Below are 15844 nucleotides of genomic sequence, written 5' to 3'. Positions count from 1 at the left end.
AGGGGTGTTTTCTACCACATATTTGATAGGAAATAGATTTATTCAATCATTATGAAGTTCAGCCTGGCATTGGGTATTGTCACACACCATTTCCTTATTAAGATCAATAACTGTTGCAAGCATGATAAATTTCTGTTTAAAAAAATATGAAAAAGTGAAAAAAGCAACACATTTTTTCTTGAAAACAACCATGTCTTGAAAAGAATATTCATGCACCTTACCATCCATTCAGATATAATTACATCCACTTTTTCAACAGGCAGATCTACTTCTTCAATTCTTCCTTTGACTAATGTAATGATGTTTTCAAGTTTATTTAATCTGCAAGTCACAACATAAACAAATAAGTTTCTCTTTTCAATTTATGCTGTCAGGAGAGAGATACTGATGTTTGTATTTTGCATTTCTCACCCATTAACTATCTAACTTATCAACAAAGGATTAAAATGCAATATTCTCCTTCTCAGTTATGTTTCAGAAGGATTGTTTCTGAGTACCCAAAACTGCAGGAGATGAAGCTCCAGGCAAAGATAGCAGACAGTAGATCTGTATACTTCCAACACATTGTCTGTGTAAATGTGTGAGCTTCAGAAACCAGAAAAATACAGAAAAGGACAATTTAAAAATCTTGTTCCTCTTTACTTAGAGTTGCTTGTTCCCAGTTCTCCTTCTCTGACCCCTGTAGCCTAACTCTATAATGATTAGAGAGCCTACTCATCACACCAGGATAGCAATGGAAATTAACTTCCTTCCAAAGCTGTTTTGCACGACTTGGTTTTTTATTTAACAAATTGAGCTGCAAAGTCACTGAGAACAAACATTCCCTCTAGATCAGTATTATAGTTATTCCACACTAAAGGCATCCTCCCCACTGTCATTTTGGCCAAAATCATCTCCTGCTAAATCAGATATTACCTCCCAAGCAATGGTAGAACCATCCTGTACAGTACTGTGACATGAATACAGTTTTTGGAACAAAAATGGCATGACAGTGAAATTACTAAATACATGACTTTGAAATTAAGTGCTTTTCTTCTTGGGTAACCATACCAGAATCCTCTGTACATATCATTATTGCAATAGCTATTGTTATAGAGGGCAGGAAAATATTCCCAACAAAGAAATTTATCATTCCACTGCAGTTCTTATCTCTGTCCCTTCCTTCCCTATCCTGATATCTTACTCTTACACTCTGTCTGGCTTGCAATTCAGGCCAGTAATCACATTAAAAATTCAATCTAAAAGAGGATGGGAGAGCAATCAGAATGAGGGGAGGAAAAAGAAAGGGTCAAAGGGCTACCTGAACATGTGGGCTGCTGGAATGATCTACTAAATACTCTACACATGACAGTCTTCTGTCAGAAGAGTAGTTCATCATTAATGATGTAGTGAAAACAAAACCAGAAGTTCAAAGTGAGAAATAAAGCTCTCAAGGGCTATCACTCACAACAATATTTTAAGGACATGGAGAGATGCAAGGATGGCTTCCAAGCACATACAAGGACATAATTTTAAAATCAAGAGAGATGAAAAAGATTCATTAATTATGTAGTTGTTTTCAATTGTATTAAAGTAGTAAAAAAACCAACCAAACAAAAAAAAAAACCAAACCAAAAAAAAACAAACCAAAAAACCCAAACAAAATAAAACAGTAAACCAACCAATGCAGTTTACACCTTGTAGCAAAAACTACTGGGACTTGGGAAGTACAGGTAGTTCAACTTTCTGTTCTATTTTAGCAGTGACAGACAACAAAAATCAGATCATTCACTGCATGAGAAAGTTTACAGGCAGCCATTCACAGTAAGAAAAAAGAGAAGCCAAAACTTAAAAATAAGTTTGCTATGTAACCCTGGGAAAGAATCATGCCCTTCAGGACACTTATTCCAGTTTGACCACACAGAAGGTTTGCATTGTTCCTAGTAAACAGCATGCTAGAAATGAACCTGAATTCTGGGAAGAACAAAAGCTCTCGAGTACATTCTTTGATCACAGGTGGAAGCAGTGATCACTGCAGTGATCATTTTTAAGCAACACAGATCTGCTCAGTACTCCAATGAACATTACTCCATTAAATGTTTATCAACTTTATTCCTTTAGGAAATTTTACTGGGTTTACTTATATCAGAACTACTTCTTTAACCCCAAGTAGTGCACTGAGGAAGAGTTTAACACATTCTCTTGAAATGTCTTAAATGTGTTTCAACTCTTGCTGTCTACAAATTCACAATTCTATCAGCAGCAACACTTAAGGAATAAGAATAGAAAAGACACTGGCAGCAACTTGCCTGCACATCAAAACCTGTGTTAAATTTTTTCAGACAATATAAGACAGACTGAGTGACAGGTAACCATTAACAGCATTTTAATAACTTCTTACATATACAGTATTTTTCTTGGAATGTTTCCTACCGAATGATGTCCATAGCCTGATAGATGATTTCAGATTGGTCAACACCAATCACTGTCTTTGCACCTGCTTTGGCAGCAAACATGGAGAGTATTCCAGTTCCACAGCCAACATCCAAAACCACCTGAAATTAATGAGATGTTTATTTTTACCTCCATTTATTTCCCTTGCTATAGTATTTTACATTTCTTTCTGCATCAGTGAGATTTCATATCCTAATAGAAAGACCAAATGGTAGAATCAATATAACACTCAGAAATATCCAAGGTATAATGCAGTTCTAACTACACACTCTCTACTACCTCTTACAGATAGAAAACAGATGAAACAGTCTAGCTCCAGTTGCAAAAGAACTCAGACCGAGGACAAACAAACACAAATAATTATTTGTGTTACTTACTTGAACAAAAGAAACAAGAAATTAGCCTAAATAGCTTTAATCAGCGAATCACTAACAACTGAATTCAGCACTGCCACTGAAAAAACCATATTCTAACTGCAGTTTCTCATTAACAGTCTATTCAGAAACTTATTTAGGAATCTTCTAACAGACATGGCCACAGTGCTTCAAAACAGCTATGGCTTAAGTTGACTTAATTTAAAGCTGTAACTGGCACAGACTTAACAACTGGAAATGTTTTCCACCTAACATTGTTTGTAATATCCAGCAAGATGGGATCCGTAATTTTTCATGAAATAAACTTCATCACAACACTTAAAAATTACACAAGGCTCAGAAAAATGCATTCTTTTGGTATCAAAGACTATCAGCAGGCTTGGTGTTAGACTTCTACCTACAATGGTTAAGGTTTACTAATGGTGTTCAAAAATTCTAAGCACTAAACCCCAAAACATTATGAAATCTGACAATCAACTGATTTCCTGAACACTGTCCATACCACACACAGCATTAAAACTCAACAGAATCAACACTGTAAAGACACTAAATTTCACCTGACAAAGAGAACTGAAGTACTTAAATGCTCTGCACAGGTCTGCTTGCCTTTCATGCAATTCTATCCATTTGGATGATGGATACAGAACAGTAATTCTGAATCCAGCACAAATAAAATAGCCATTTATCCTTAGCAGAACAGAATAAGCAAGCTTCTGCTGTGGCATTCTCAGAAGCAATGAATGAAGAGTTGACTGACATCTCTCTTCATAGAGCAACTTACAATCTGAAGTCACAGTAGATAACAACAGCATGATGACTTTTTTACACCATTTTGTGTAGAGGCTGGCCACTGAATTTGTGGACAGAGCTACTTGTTCCACTTGGGACTCCGCAGCTATGTCCCAAGAGGATTCAGTTCTACAGCTCACTCACAAATTACATCAGAGTATGTATGTAATGGCTACTGAAATAGTGACAGGAATCTGATGTCTTCTGGTGACAGGAATAGAAAGTAAAAAAAATCAATATTCTTGCAGCTGCTGAAAACTCATGCCCCCAACGTCATCTCTTTTTTTAACACTTTGCCCATGGCAGTCAACAAAATTGCTGAGCCATAAAAGATGGAATTCAGAGCCAAAAATAGACCTCCGTGAAAGAATGATCTTGATGTACAGTTGCATGGAAGAGAGTAATCACCACAAATTGGAAAAAAATCAAAACAGACACCATTTGGACAGCTGCCGTGGTCACTTAAAAACCTAGATGGAATTCATCTGGCTTCAGGCAGGGAAAGGGAGTGGAGAAAAAGGCACAGGAGAGAAAATATACAAGCTGGAACACATCTGAGGAACTGAAAGACAAGGAGAATGATCACCAATTAGCCTAAGGACAAGGGTCTACAGCTAACACATTCTTGCAGTGATCACATATGGCCTCTCACCAGATATCTGGAGCATCTGGACTGGTGCTTTGACTATGCCATCATGTACTGCAGCATCACATCTTTCTCTGCAGTCTGATCAAAACTGATATTCTACTTCCAGCAACAGAAAAAAAATCACTTTGAATTCAAAAACACAGGTCAGGTAATTTGGCCAATTAATTCCATCAATAAACTTTTAGCAGGAATAACGTTTAAAACCTCATTTTTTCCCCTCAATATGGCATTGATGCCTGCCTCAGAGTTTATTCTACAATAAAAACTAACCGTGCTTTTCTAACCAATTATTTTTCCGCAAAAAATGCTCTTGCTATAAAATGGATCACAATTCCCACATATTCTCCACAAGAGCATACCAAGTAAAAGCTACATCAACTACTATTCAGACACAGAAGTTAAGTGAGGCACTGGTCACCTGGATGGAAGCTCTTGGGAAGACAATTAATCATCTTTATTTCCATTCAACCTCAACACATTGTGCCAGGTTTGGATACCCTGGAAATTTGAGTTAGTGCTGATCAAAAACACTGTAAAAACTGTGCTAGTGAAACCATCAGACTGGTGCACTTTTATTATGTCTTCTACTATGACTTATTAACAAAATCTCAATCAAAATACAAATCAACAGTGATTGTCCTCCATAAACCTAGACATGCTGGTTTCACATTAAGAAATACCCACACACAACTTAAGAATGGTGAGCATTAAGCAGAGAAAAGCTCATCTGGATCAGAAGACTGCACAGCATAACCCAGAACACATCAAACCCATCAGAAACAGCCAACAGAAATAAGAGGAAGATTTTAACTATGCAGGGGTCATAACCACAGTAAGATCATAGACAAACATCAGTGCAATCTCTCCTCACTGCAAAGTATCAGTTTAGTTTTAAGCTCCTTTAATAATAACCTCTTCTGGAGAGACTACACAAAACTAGTTCAATCCATCAGTTGCATATGAGTTCTTCCCCAGTTCTAATGCCACATTGCTTCTGGGATGTTTTTAATTTATCAGGCTCACACTGCAGTTCACCTCAATTCTGGTAAAGAACCCCTCTGAAATGGATTCCACTTAATACACTGGACCACAAAGGTTCAACTTAACCCCGCCAACATAATTAATGAACATCCCAACATGGCCCACAGAACAATGACAACAGTAATCAGCACTTCTGTTATCAGCACTTCACACCCTCCAGCAACTGAGTATCACTCTACCACCCCATAAAGCCAAGGCCCATTAAATCAAATCTTGTCAGTACAATATTCCATTCCCAAAGCTACAGAGTAGCCAACCTGAAGGGTTGCTACCCTTGGAGAGAAAAAATAATAGTGCACAAATTTTCTGAGCTGTTTTACCTACCTTGTCCTTGAAGATATGTGGGTTTTGATAGATGAAGTCACGATAGCTTTCTGTACGTACTTTATCCTATAATTTTAAGAATAAAAAATGGTGTTCATTTTTTCTTATTATATACTGCATATCATTCAAAATGCTGAGAAACTTGGCCTAAAGATGTTTTATGGCTACTGTACTTAAAGGGACTCTGCAATCATGACACTTTCTATACATAATCCCTCAAAATTTACTCTCTTTGCAAATCAAACCAGCTGAGCTTCTGGAGAAAAAAAAAAAAGAAATTAGCTTACACTTTTCCCATCTGATGAATTTGATTTTGGATGTTTCGAAGTTGTTAATACCTCTTCAACACTTTCCAAGACCAGCAGTAATACAGTAGAAATACTGCATCAACTTTACATAACAACCTTCTACAGAAGAGCAAAAATTTGAGTCACGAGCTCATAAAACGTTCCGTGTGATTTTATTCTCTGACACTGCTGCAACACAGACTCCTCCAAAGAAGTTATGGATCAGATTAAAGTTTTCCATTTCTGAACAAACTACAAATTTGCAAACCTGACAATAAGCCAATAATTGAAGCTGTACAGCCTGTTCCATAAAAGCCCAATAAAAGAAATAAACTTAACTGTAATAAAACATGACCTGAGAAGCTACGATGTTTTCAAGCAGAAAACTAAACATTTATAGTTTCTTAGTCCTTGAAAGGCAGCACTAAAGCTAAATCTACCAGCAAGGTAATTTATTAAAACACTGAATTTCTGAATATGCAACAGCAGGTACACAAATTGACAGGCAAGTAAAGGTTTTGGAATTGCTGCTGCAGTTGTTGTTAGAGCAAAGTAAAGGCAATTTTTATCTAGACAAGCCTACAAATAATACTGAAGAATAAAATCCAATTGCTTATTTTAAATTAACATTTTTCTACTAAGGCAGGCAAATTTTAGAAACAATACAGAAACTAAGAATTTTCTCTAGTGAGAAAAAACGGTCTTATTTTATTGGAAAAAGTAGATTAAAAACCAGAGACTGAGAACAAAGGATATGTTCATAACAATTCTGGAAACAAAACAAACTACTTTGAGGCTTGAAAATCCTAAAATCCAGTTCTAAATTTCAGAGGATTATCACAGACACACAGAGCCCAAAGAAACAGTTAAGGATATTAGAAAACTTCACTTTAAAAATACACATAATTAACATAAATTTAAAAAACCTGGGATCCTTTAAAATCATACTGCTTTACTATGATGCTATATTCAGAGCAACTATTTTTAGTGCCTCACCTCGCTGCAGTATGTAATAGGATTTGCTGAAGCAACCAAAAAGGTTTGAGGGGAATAAAAAAAAAAAAGGGAAGGTTCAGCATCAATCAAGAAAGCAGCCAGGTGGAAACCTTTCAGCCTTCCATCCTGCCCACTCACATTGCCTCAGCACTGCCCCAACTTAACACAATTCCAGCTGCTGTCTCTGCTGGATGCGCTGCTGCACGGGTGAGCCACAGTCATTCACTTCAGGTTTCTCTCTCCATCAATTCCATTCCTTCCCTTACCATTACAATATAAATGCTTTTTAAAATTGTTTTAAAATAAAATGCTAAGGGGGAATTTATTAAGATGAGGCAAAAAATTCTCAAGGAAAAAAAAAAGCCCAAAACAGACCAAGGGAAACACTATCCATTGGCCAGTGTGAAGGAACAACACTCTTCCTCCTCTCCCCTCTGAAGTATCTGCAGCAAAATAACAAATGAAACTTCATCCTACCCTTATCAGGCATCAAAAAGAAGTTTCTAAACTGAGCAGTGTCAGACTTAAAATTCAGACAGCAGAACTCCATAAAAATGTCAATGTAGCAAGCCACTATATTTATATAAATACAGCTGACACACACACAAAAAAGTGAGCAACTAGCACATAGGAAAAAAATCAAAGCATAAAATCAATTGCTTTCCTTTGTTTAGGAGAGACAAAAGTCATCTTAAAAGTATTCTGACAAACACACCAATTAAAATACTATTTGGTACTAATCTCCTTGTTCAGAAATGCAGAATTATTATAAACTTTATTAACAGAAAGGCTTCCTCATCCCACAGCTTATATATAACATCAGATGACAGTTTTATACTGCAATACCAAACTGGTTTTTTTAGTTTAATTTATCTTTGAGACTTTAAATGTATTTCTAATGTATTTCTCTGTATTGTACATTGTGGTAAACATTCCCCTCCCTCTGCAGACATTTCTGTGCTTCTTAAAAATCCTTCCTCCCCCCTAAAATTAACCTCCTGTTTATATTATTCTTAACACAAATTCATGAGTATTTCTGCATGGGGGCCAATACATTATTTACAAAACAGAAAAATGTGTATGTGACCTGTATGGACAAAGTCATTTCACAACTCTGTAATCTATCTCTACATTAGGCAGGAACTTTATTTAAATTTTTTACTTAAAATTATAAATCTGTTTATGACTCTCACAACTATGATACTTTCTTTGAAAGGAAGCATGAAGAGATTTTTTTCATTTCAATTATGAGATGTTGGGCTTTGAGTTGTGTTTGTTTTTTTCAAGTTAAAAGGGCATACACAGATTTGCCTTTGAAGAGTTTTAAGCTTTACTTTATTTTTATTATACAAAAGGTGGATACAATTTTTCCAGTTGTTCAATCTTATCAATACAATGAACTATGCTCAAATACCAACAATTTCTGCTTACCTAATGCAGTAAGAAACCATGTATTTGAGACATGGTTTTGCCTCATAAATTTCAGTTGCTAGGAAAATATAAACTAAAGAAAAAACCTCACTGTTTTATGTACCAGGTTTTATGTTTTATATTTCAAGCACCTCGAAAAAAGCTGCTTTTGGCAAGGGAAGGTTGAGGTATAGATATTGTAATATATCTTCAAGCATATATGCACTGTAAATGATTTTATGTTCCTGTGTTTTCTATAAGGAGAATCCATACAAAGGAAATAAAAGAGGAAAAGATGTCTCAACCCAGCTCCCTGGAAAACACCATCATGTATAGAAAGGGTTAAAAATGCAGCTGCTCTGCAGTATATTTATGGGCACAGAGCCTACTTCATTCCATCTTTCCTCTTTAGTCCTAAGATGCAGTTGAGATGACTTCCTAACCTTTAGCATCTCTTCGTGTATCCCATAATGCCCATAGGAGCTGAAGTAAACACCATCCTCATCCTCCTGCAGGTCTGCAATGGCGCTGGAAGCCGAGCTGCTCCTGACATCTGCGTTCATCACAAAATCCTGGGCAAATCGTCTGGAATCAATTGGAAATACACCCTTGAGACATGTTGATGGGGCCATGAAAAGAAGGAGGGGGGAGTAGCAGGGGAGAAGGGGCTGGAAAGAGATAAGGAATGCAGCCTGCAGAGGCTCTGATAACAATGGGACCAGGTTTGAGTGTACACAACCTCCCTCTGCAGGCTCCTCCAGGCTGCTGCACCACCAAGCTCTGCCCAGCACCTCCAGCAGGCACCCTCCTGCCTTCAACCAGCAAACACCAGCAGAGACACTGGGACTTCACCTTTGTTTTTTAAGGAGGAATTGTCTCTTTTGCTGCTAAAAAAGCTGGTGCCACAGCCATTAAAACAACATCTGTTTTAGGCTGAGTAACAGAGATGAGGATTTAATAGAACAGCACAAGGTCTACAACGCCAGACACGCCGCACGACTAGAGCAAGGTTAAAGAAAATACTTTAATCAGAACTTTAAATCTTTGAATCTTAAAAAAACCTTTAATTTCACGCTGCTTATTTTTCTCCTCCATGGCCTTGCATTCCTAATACGTGGTCTCTTCACATTTCTCAAAGTTTTGATGACAAAATACACAAATCAAGGGGTTTATAATTAAATTATTAAAATATGGCAAGAAAGAGTGAATACATACACAATGAAGTGAAAAAGCAAATACACTTCAGCCAGACAACACTCCTACAAAGTCTACAGTCCAGCATCAAAAATAATTGCATCCTAGACCACTCAAAGCAGCCTAGGTTCAACTGTAGTCATGGTTATACTTCCTTCAACAGGAACTTTATGTACAGAAGCTGTAGGTAATATCTTATTACCAGTACCACCCTTAGAGAACAACAAAACCACCATTTCAAACCTGACATATCAAATATTTCTCTGCTTGACCAGTTTAGATGAAGAAGAGAATGTAGCAAAGGAACTCCTGTTAACATCTTCAGTGTCAGAAACTTCCTTTACTTCCCAACATTCAGGTAAGGTCTGGATCTTATTTTTAATATTATTGCCATTACCATGGCAGTTTGCATTTCCCTTACTTTTAGATTAATATCAAAATGATAAAATTTGAAACTTATAAAAAACAGACTAACCCCCAATTAAGTATAACTAGCATACTGCTAGATTTGAACCCAATTTTTAGATTCAAACTACTTAAAATTGATTGAAGCCAATAACTCCTCCAGCTTACACAAGGAATACAAGTACCAAACAACCTCCAGAGACAGCTGCCCTCTCTGCCCTCTTGTCTTTTTAGTCAAGAAGCAAGAAGGTAAGTAAAAACAAAAATCATATCTAAGCAGGGGACAGATGGAGAAATTTAGGAGATACAAACCATGCTCTTAAATCTCTAAATTACATCAACTGCTAAAAGAGACCTGACTTATAAAAATGTCACCACTTAAAGAAGGTGGGGCCCATGTACAGGTAGACCTCCATCTACCTGTCTTTAACTTGGAGTCTTTTCAGCTCTCATAAATCAGTAAGTCTATATGGAAAAACAAACTGGAAAAACATTCCCACAGAAATAATTTCATACTTAATTAGTGGGTGTCCTCATGCTATTATTCCAGAGCTCAGAAGGCAGCTGTCTCTAGGGAGCTTCATGACTGATCCTGGACGTGTACTCATAAAAAACCCTTAAATGTTTTCACATCTTAAGAGAGCAAAACCTGCAAAATGCAATCACATTGCTACTAAAAGAAGTGATAGTTACTTTGTATCCCAAGCAGCATCTGTAGCTAGATAAAGTGTGGGAAATCTCCTGTGTGAAAAGGATGTGACCCAAGAAGACATTTACATTCTCATTCTATCCATGAGAATCAGCAATCCATATTCTGCAGACCTCAAGATTTAGAAGTAGCAAGTACAGCTAAAGATGTCCCGAGTCATGGCTGTGATAAAATGAATATTCTTACTACCAGAAGCCATATCTGAGACTGAAAATAAAAGTAGTTGAAAAGTTGGTTTATTGATTTCCCTATGGCTTCTCTGAACTGTAACTGAATTCTGCTACTAAAGCTCAACATTTGGAACAACCTCTCAAAGTGTTTAAAGTCTCTTATTTATTTTGTCAATACTTCCTTTCTTCTCCATCGTGTTCATCGTCACTATTTAAAGTCATATTTAGAGGACTAATGGAAAAGTGTCTAGAAAACAGTGAGCTGAAACAAAATACACGTTTCTGGGCCATGTACTTATTTAGCTTTCCTAAGAATACTTTGCTTTTTCAGTTTGTACAGGTTTTGTATAGTTTTTACTAATCATCTACAAGTTAAAAATAAAGCCTACTACCCCAGCACAAATAATGAGTCTGACTCCACAGTTGCATTCTACCACATCTTTGCATTTCTACTGATTGGTCTTTAAACATTATCATGCCATCTAACCTAAAACATAGCAAATAAAAACCCCAAAACTTCAGTTCAAACACTTACTTCATTTTTTGAAGATCATCTTGTGCCCTAGCCAAGGCTGCTTCTGCGAGTCTTGCTCTGTGTTCTGCATGTTTTAATTGTTCAAGGAGCATCATGGTATCATTTAAACCATTAGAAGGCAAAATGTCTGCAGGTTCACAAAGATCTTCTATATCTGAAGAAATGAGGAGAAAAAATAACAAACTGTCAGTTACACATTGCTTCACAGCAGCTCATAAACATACTTCAAGAGCTTCTGCAGACAATGTAACAGTGCTCAGCGACTGAAAGCCAGCATATAAAATGTGGTAAAAATTTCAGAGCACGACTCAATGCCATGACTTCAGTGTGGATCTCCTCATGTATTTGTCATCTGAATAATAGAGATAATACTTTGTATAGCAAGAGCTCTGCCAATACCACACTGACCCCACAACTCAGTACAGTCACACTGAGACATATTTATTTACCAAACTGAAGTAGGAGATCATCCTGTAGCTCTGGTTTCAAATAATCCTCTCCTTCCCAAGGCAGTGGGCTGCTGAGAGAACACAGATATGCTGCTGTTGGTTTCTAGATGGAAAGAGAAGAGCAGGTAAGCCAAGTTTCTTTGAAAACACCAGGCAAAGCTCTCTTCTTCCATCTGTTAAAATAACTGGGGTACTATTAAAGGAGCTGTGTAGCAAAGGCTGAGAAAGCTCCTACTTTAAACCATGACTAGCAGGAGCAGTGGCTCTGACAAGTGCTTGCCTTAGCCCAAAGACACTACAACCATTGTGATTAAAACCCAGCATAAAACTACACCTATGAGCTACTCTGGGTCCCAAAGCCCAGGAAGCCACAGGATCAAGGCTCAATTGATCACAGGATCAATCACAGATCACAGGATCAATACAAGCATTGAAGGATTACACCACTATCAGGAACCAAGTTTACTCAGATATTAAGCTTTTTTTTTTTCCTGTGTTTATTCTGCCTGTATAGTTAACCTCTCTTAACTATTTAAGGATTTAAGATTTGAAGACAGAAGTAAAAAACACCTTGTATTAAGTCTAAATCTGAAGTTTTAGGGAACAACCAAAGAACACACAAAATACACCCAAGCCTTACTAAAGACTGCAGGCTTCCTGGTTTTGGCATCAGAACAGAAATCAGTTCCCAGTTCCTGGTGTCCTTTTAGCAGATTAATTTTAGGTTCTGTGCCCTAAAGGATCAGGTGATGTCCTTACTAGCAGTGTGGCTGGGGTCTGGCCAGCTCCCATTCCCAGGAAAGATTCTCTAGCACCAACACACATGTGAGAACTGGGAAACTACAGCTATCAGGAAATGAACCCATTACTGGAACAGGACAGCAGAGGCAAAGGCCAAGATGAACTAAAAAAACCACCATGCTACAGAGCATGCCCTTTTTCCAGGTTTGAGCAGCCTCTTCTGGAAACAATAAAATGCACTTGAGTTAAATATATTTAAAATAAAACCAACTTCAAATCTAATTAAACCCATCAATAGTTATTTTAATCCCTGTAATTTGTATTACTATAAATAAATACAAAATTTCACACATGTATTACAAAATTGCAGATTGCAAGCACAGCATCTTCATTTCCCATTCTCCACACACAGAGAACAGCAGTAGTATGTAGCACACCTACCTTTAATCTAACAAAGTTTATTAGTTTAACATATCCATAAAAATCAAGTCCTGAAAAAAAAAAAAAGAATAGGCTGCATTACAGAAACCCCCCAGGCATTTTACAATTACATGAATACTAATTACTTGTTTGATTGGCCAGCTTCCCCTTGGGGTGTACCTCATTATCTTCTGCACTCTTCCTGTCTTAAGTCTGGCAGCTACATTTTTCTGCTCCTCAGGACTAAATCAGAAAACTCTCACCCTCAAGACAAATACATGTACTACAAATGAAGAATGGGACACGTGCAAATGTGGATTATGAAAAAGGATTTAATCCATTTGGCATGCAGCTATGTCAGGACAGACATATTCATCTCCTACTAGCTACCTTGCTGGTCTTTCAGGCTGTTACAGTACTTTGTTCTTATTTTTTTGCTTTCTACTTAAAACAATTAATTGATCATACAAATCAAAACCATACACCAGTACTGATGTAAAACTTGCTCAGAAACTAATTTAACAAGCATGCACCTTCCTGAAGAATGGTGAGAATACTTTCCACTGGACTTTAGAGAGAAAACAGACCAGATCTTAAAAATGTACACACAGGTTTCTAAATGGTTCATGCCCCATCCCCTCTACCCCTTTTTTAGTGCACACTCTGGAAATTGTGTTTCAGGAACACTGTTCCCCTGTCCCTGTTTTCCTTGCCATGGGTTTCAGTCTCACCTAACTCTTCCAAAGCCAACCCTCCACTTCAGCTACATCCTTCCCTTCAGTAACAAACAGCAGCTTCATATGAAGGTCAACCTCACATTCACTCAGGTGGTTGTAGGGAAGTGTAAGGCAAAGCTGCAAACAGCCCCTTAAAAGACCCCAGCAGTACAACCCAGTTACTCCACCCCCAGGTGGCTACATCCACTTTGGTGTCTGCTATACTAAGCTCTGGAGCCCAACAGTGTCTAAGCTTTGCTATTTATTTTAAGCAAGATGCTGATACACAGAAGGAACTGACAAGTAACGAAAAAAAATTTACCATGTTTCTTGATCACATCACAAATATTAAACTGATGCTCTGTCTTGCAGTGGGAGAAAACATCTTCAGCAGAACTAAACAACCTGTAAGTAACAAATTATTAAGCATACAACACTTACATGTTTAAAAGCTGTAACACTCCTGTGAGTTTTACACGCTCTGCTCTGACTTGCTGGGCAATGTCTACAGAATATATCATTTTAGTCTTTGAGAAGGATAAACAGGGATCTGCTTATTCACACCTCTCACAAGCAACCTTTTATTTTGCTTTCTAAATATCCTTCAACAAGAAGTAATCAACACAAAACCTCTGGCTGACAAAAGCACAAACTCTGCTAACTTGCAAAAACTCCTTTAGAGCAAAGTCAGCATTTAACCAGAGACATAAAAGCTGCATCTGTTTGAGCCCACCTAGGTCTGCTGCATTAAAATAAAAATCCTCATCAATTCACTGACAATGATAAACGAGAATCCCAGAGATTAAATTCCATGCTGCTTCAAAGCGAGGAGGGGGGGGGAACGGAACTCGCTGCTCCCCATATTACTCCTCCTTCTTTTAGGCTGGATTTAACAAACTTTCAGCTCTAGAAAAGCAGCACGCAAGCCTGGTAAGCTACCGAGCACCCTTACAGTGCAGGCAGTGCTGATTTTCCTCACCCAGCCATCTCCAGCGGGCCAAGGTCGGGCTCTGGCACCCACCCATCCACCCCCTTCCCCCGGGGGCTCCGGAGGTCCCTGGGCCGGTTGCGGGAAGTGAAGGCACCGGGACAGAATACCCGAGGTCGCTGCCACCTCACCTCTCACAGAAGAGACAGCGGGTCCGCAGGCACTCGGCGGCAGCGCCTTCCCCTTCCTCCTCCTCCTCCTCCCAGGCCTCCTCGCCGTCAGACAGCTCGGACATCTCCTCCTCAGCGGGCAGCTCGCAGGGCCCTGTGGAAGCCACGGCACCGGAGCGTTCGAGAGCGGAGGGGATGGGGAGGAGAAAGAGGGGGAAAAGGGAGAGGGAGGTGAGGAGAGGGAGGAGGATGAAGCGGAGAATGAAGAGGGGGAGGATGAGGAGGGAGAAGGGTGTGAGGAAGGGGTGTGGGGGGGGGTGTGGGGGGGGGGGTAAGGGGGGGGTGTGAGGAGAGGGGTGTGAGGAGAGGTGTGTGAGGAGAGGTGTGTGAGGAGAGGTGTGTGAGGAGAGGTGTGTGAGGGGGGGGTGTGAGGGGGGCTGTGAGGAAGGGGTGTGAGGAAGGGGTGTGAGGGGGGCTGTGAGGAAGGGGTGTGAGGGAGCCCTGCGCCCGCCACCACCCACCCGCAAGGGGGGCGCCCTCCGCCCGCGAGCCCATGGCCGCCCCACGTGCACCGCTTCCGGGCATCCGCCCCGCCCTGGGCAGCAACGTCACCAGGGAGGGGGCTAGAGAGGGGAGGGGGCGGGGCCAAGCGGGTTAGCGCGCTCCCTAGCGGCCCCCTCCGGTCAGCGCTGAGGGCGGCCCCGACCGTTACTTTTCAAACGTGAGCGGGAGGGCGGGAGCGGCCGCTGTGAGGGGAGGGCGGGAGCGGCGCCATCTTGTGGGGTGCGGAGCGCTGCTGAGGAGAGGGAATTATCCTCATCACTGCAGCTTTGGGTCGTTTCTAGAGGGATGAAACCCAGAGTTAGATTCTAGGCTCACTGTTAGAGTGCAAATTCAGTGGGTTTTGCTGAATATAAAAGTATAGAGATTTGAGGTGGGTGTTAAGAAAAGGGGGGGGAGTGTGCAGAATTCAAGAAGGAAACCTGAAAGTCTGTGTTTTCTCTGTCTGGATTAAAATATCTGATTTTTAATCTATACTTGCAAATCTCTTACTTTCCCTTACTTTCTGGTCTCTTAGAGCTAACAAGGCTTTTAAGTACAGTA

General features: G+C 39.4%; 1 protein-coding gene across 2 annotated transcripts in view; it reads right to left on the bottom strand.

The window, feature by feature from the left end:
• Positions 1–15324, bottom strand: part of PRMT3 (protein arginine methyltransferase 3) — a 39328-nt gene extending 24004 nt beyond the window's left edge. The window contains exons 1-10 of one of the 2 annotated variants that reach the window (XM_030451138.1): positions 15262–15324; positions 14762–14894; positions 13965–14047; positions 12948–12997; positions 11766–11868; positions 11317–11470; positions 8747–8888; positions 5611–5676; positions 2413–2534; positions 222–321 (exon numbers count right to left, since the gene is read on the bottom strand). In XM_030451138.1, coding sequence (XP_030306998.1) covers positions 222–321; positions 2413–2534; positions 5611–5676; positions 8747–8888; positions 11317–11470; positions 11766–11868; positions 12948–12997; positions 13965–14047; positions 14762–14894; positions 15262–15295 — 987 coding nt within the window. In that variant the 5' untranslated portion in view covers positions 15296–15324. The remainder of the gene's footprint in view (positions 1–221; positions 322–2412; positions 2535–5610; positions 5677–8746; positions 8889–11316; positions 11471–11765; positions 11869–12947; positions 12998–13964; positions 14048–14761; positions 14895–15261) is intronic. The other variant, XM_030451139.1, reaches the window with a different exon arrangement.
• Between the last annotated feature and the right edge of the window lie 520 nt (positions 15325–15844).

Source organism: Calypte anna, chromosome 5 (assembly GCF_003957555.1).
Source record: "Calypte anna isolate BGI_N300 chromosome 5, bCalAnn1_v1.p, whole genome shotgun sequence".
Classification (NCBI taxonomy): domain Eukaryota; kingdom Metazoa; phylum Chordata; class Aves; order Apodiformes; family Trochilidae; genus Calypte; species Calypte anna.
The sequence above is the reverse complement of the archived record's forward strand: the minus strand, read 5'-3'. Positions and strand labels throughout refer to the sequence as shown.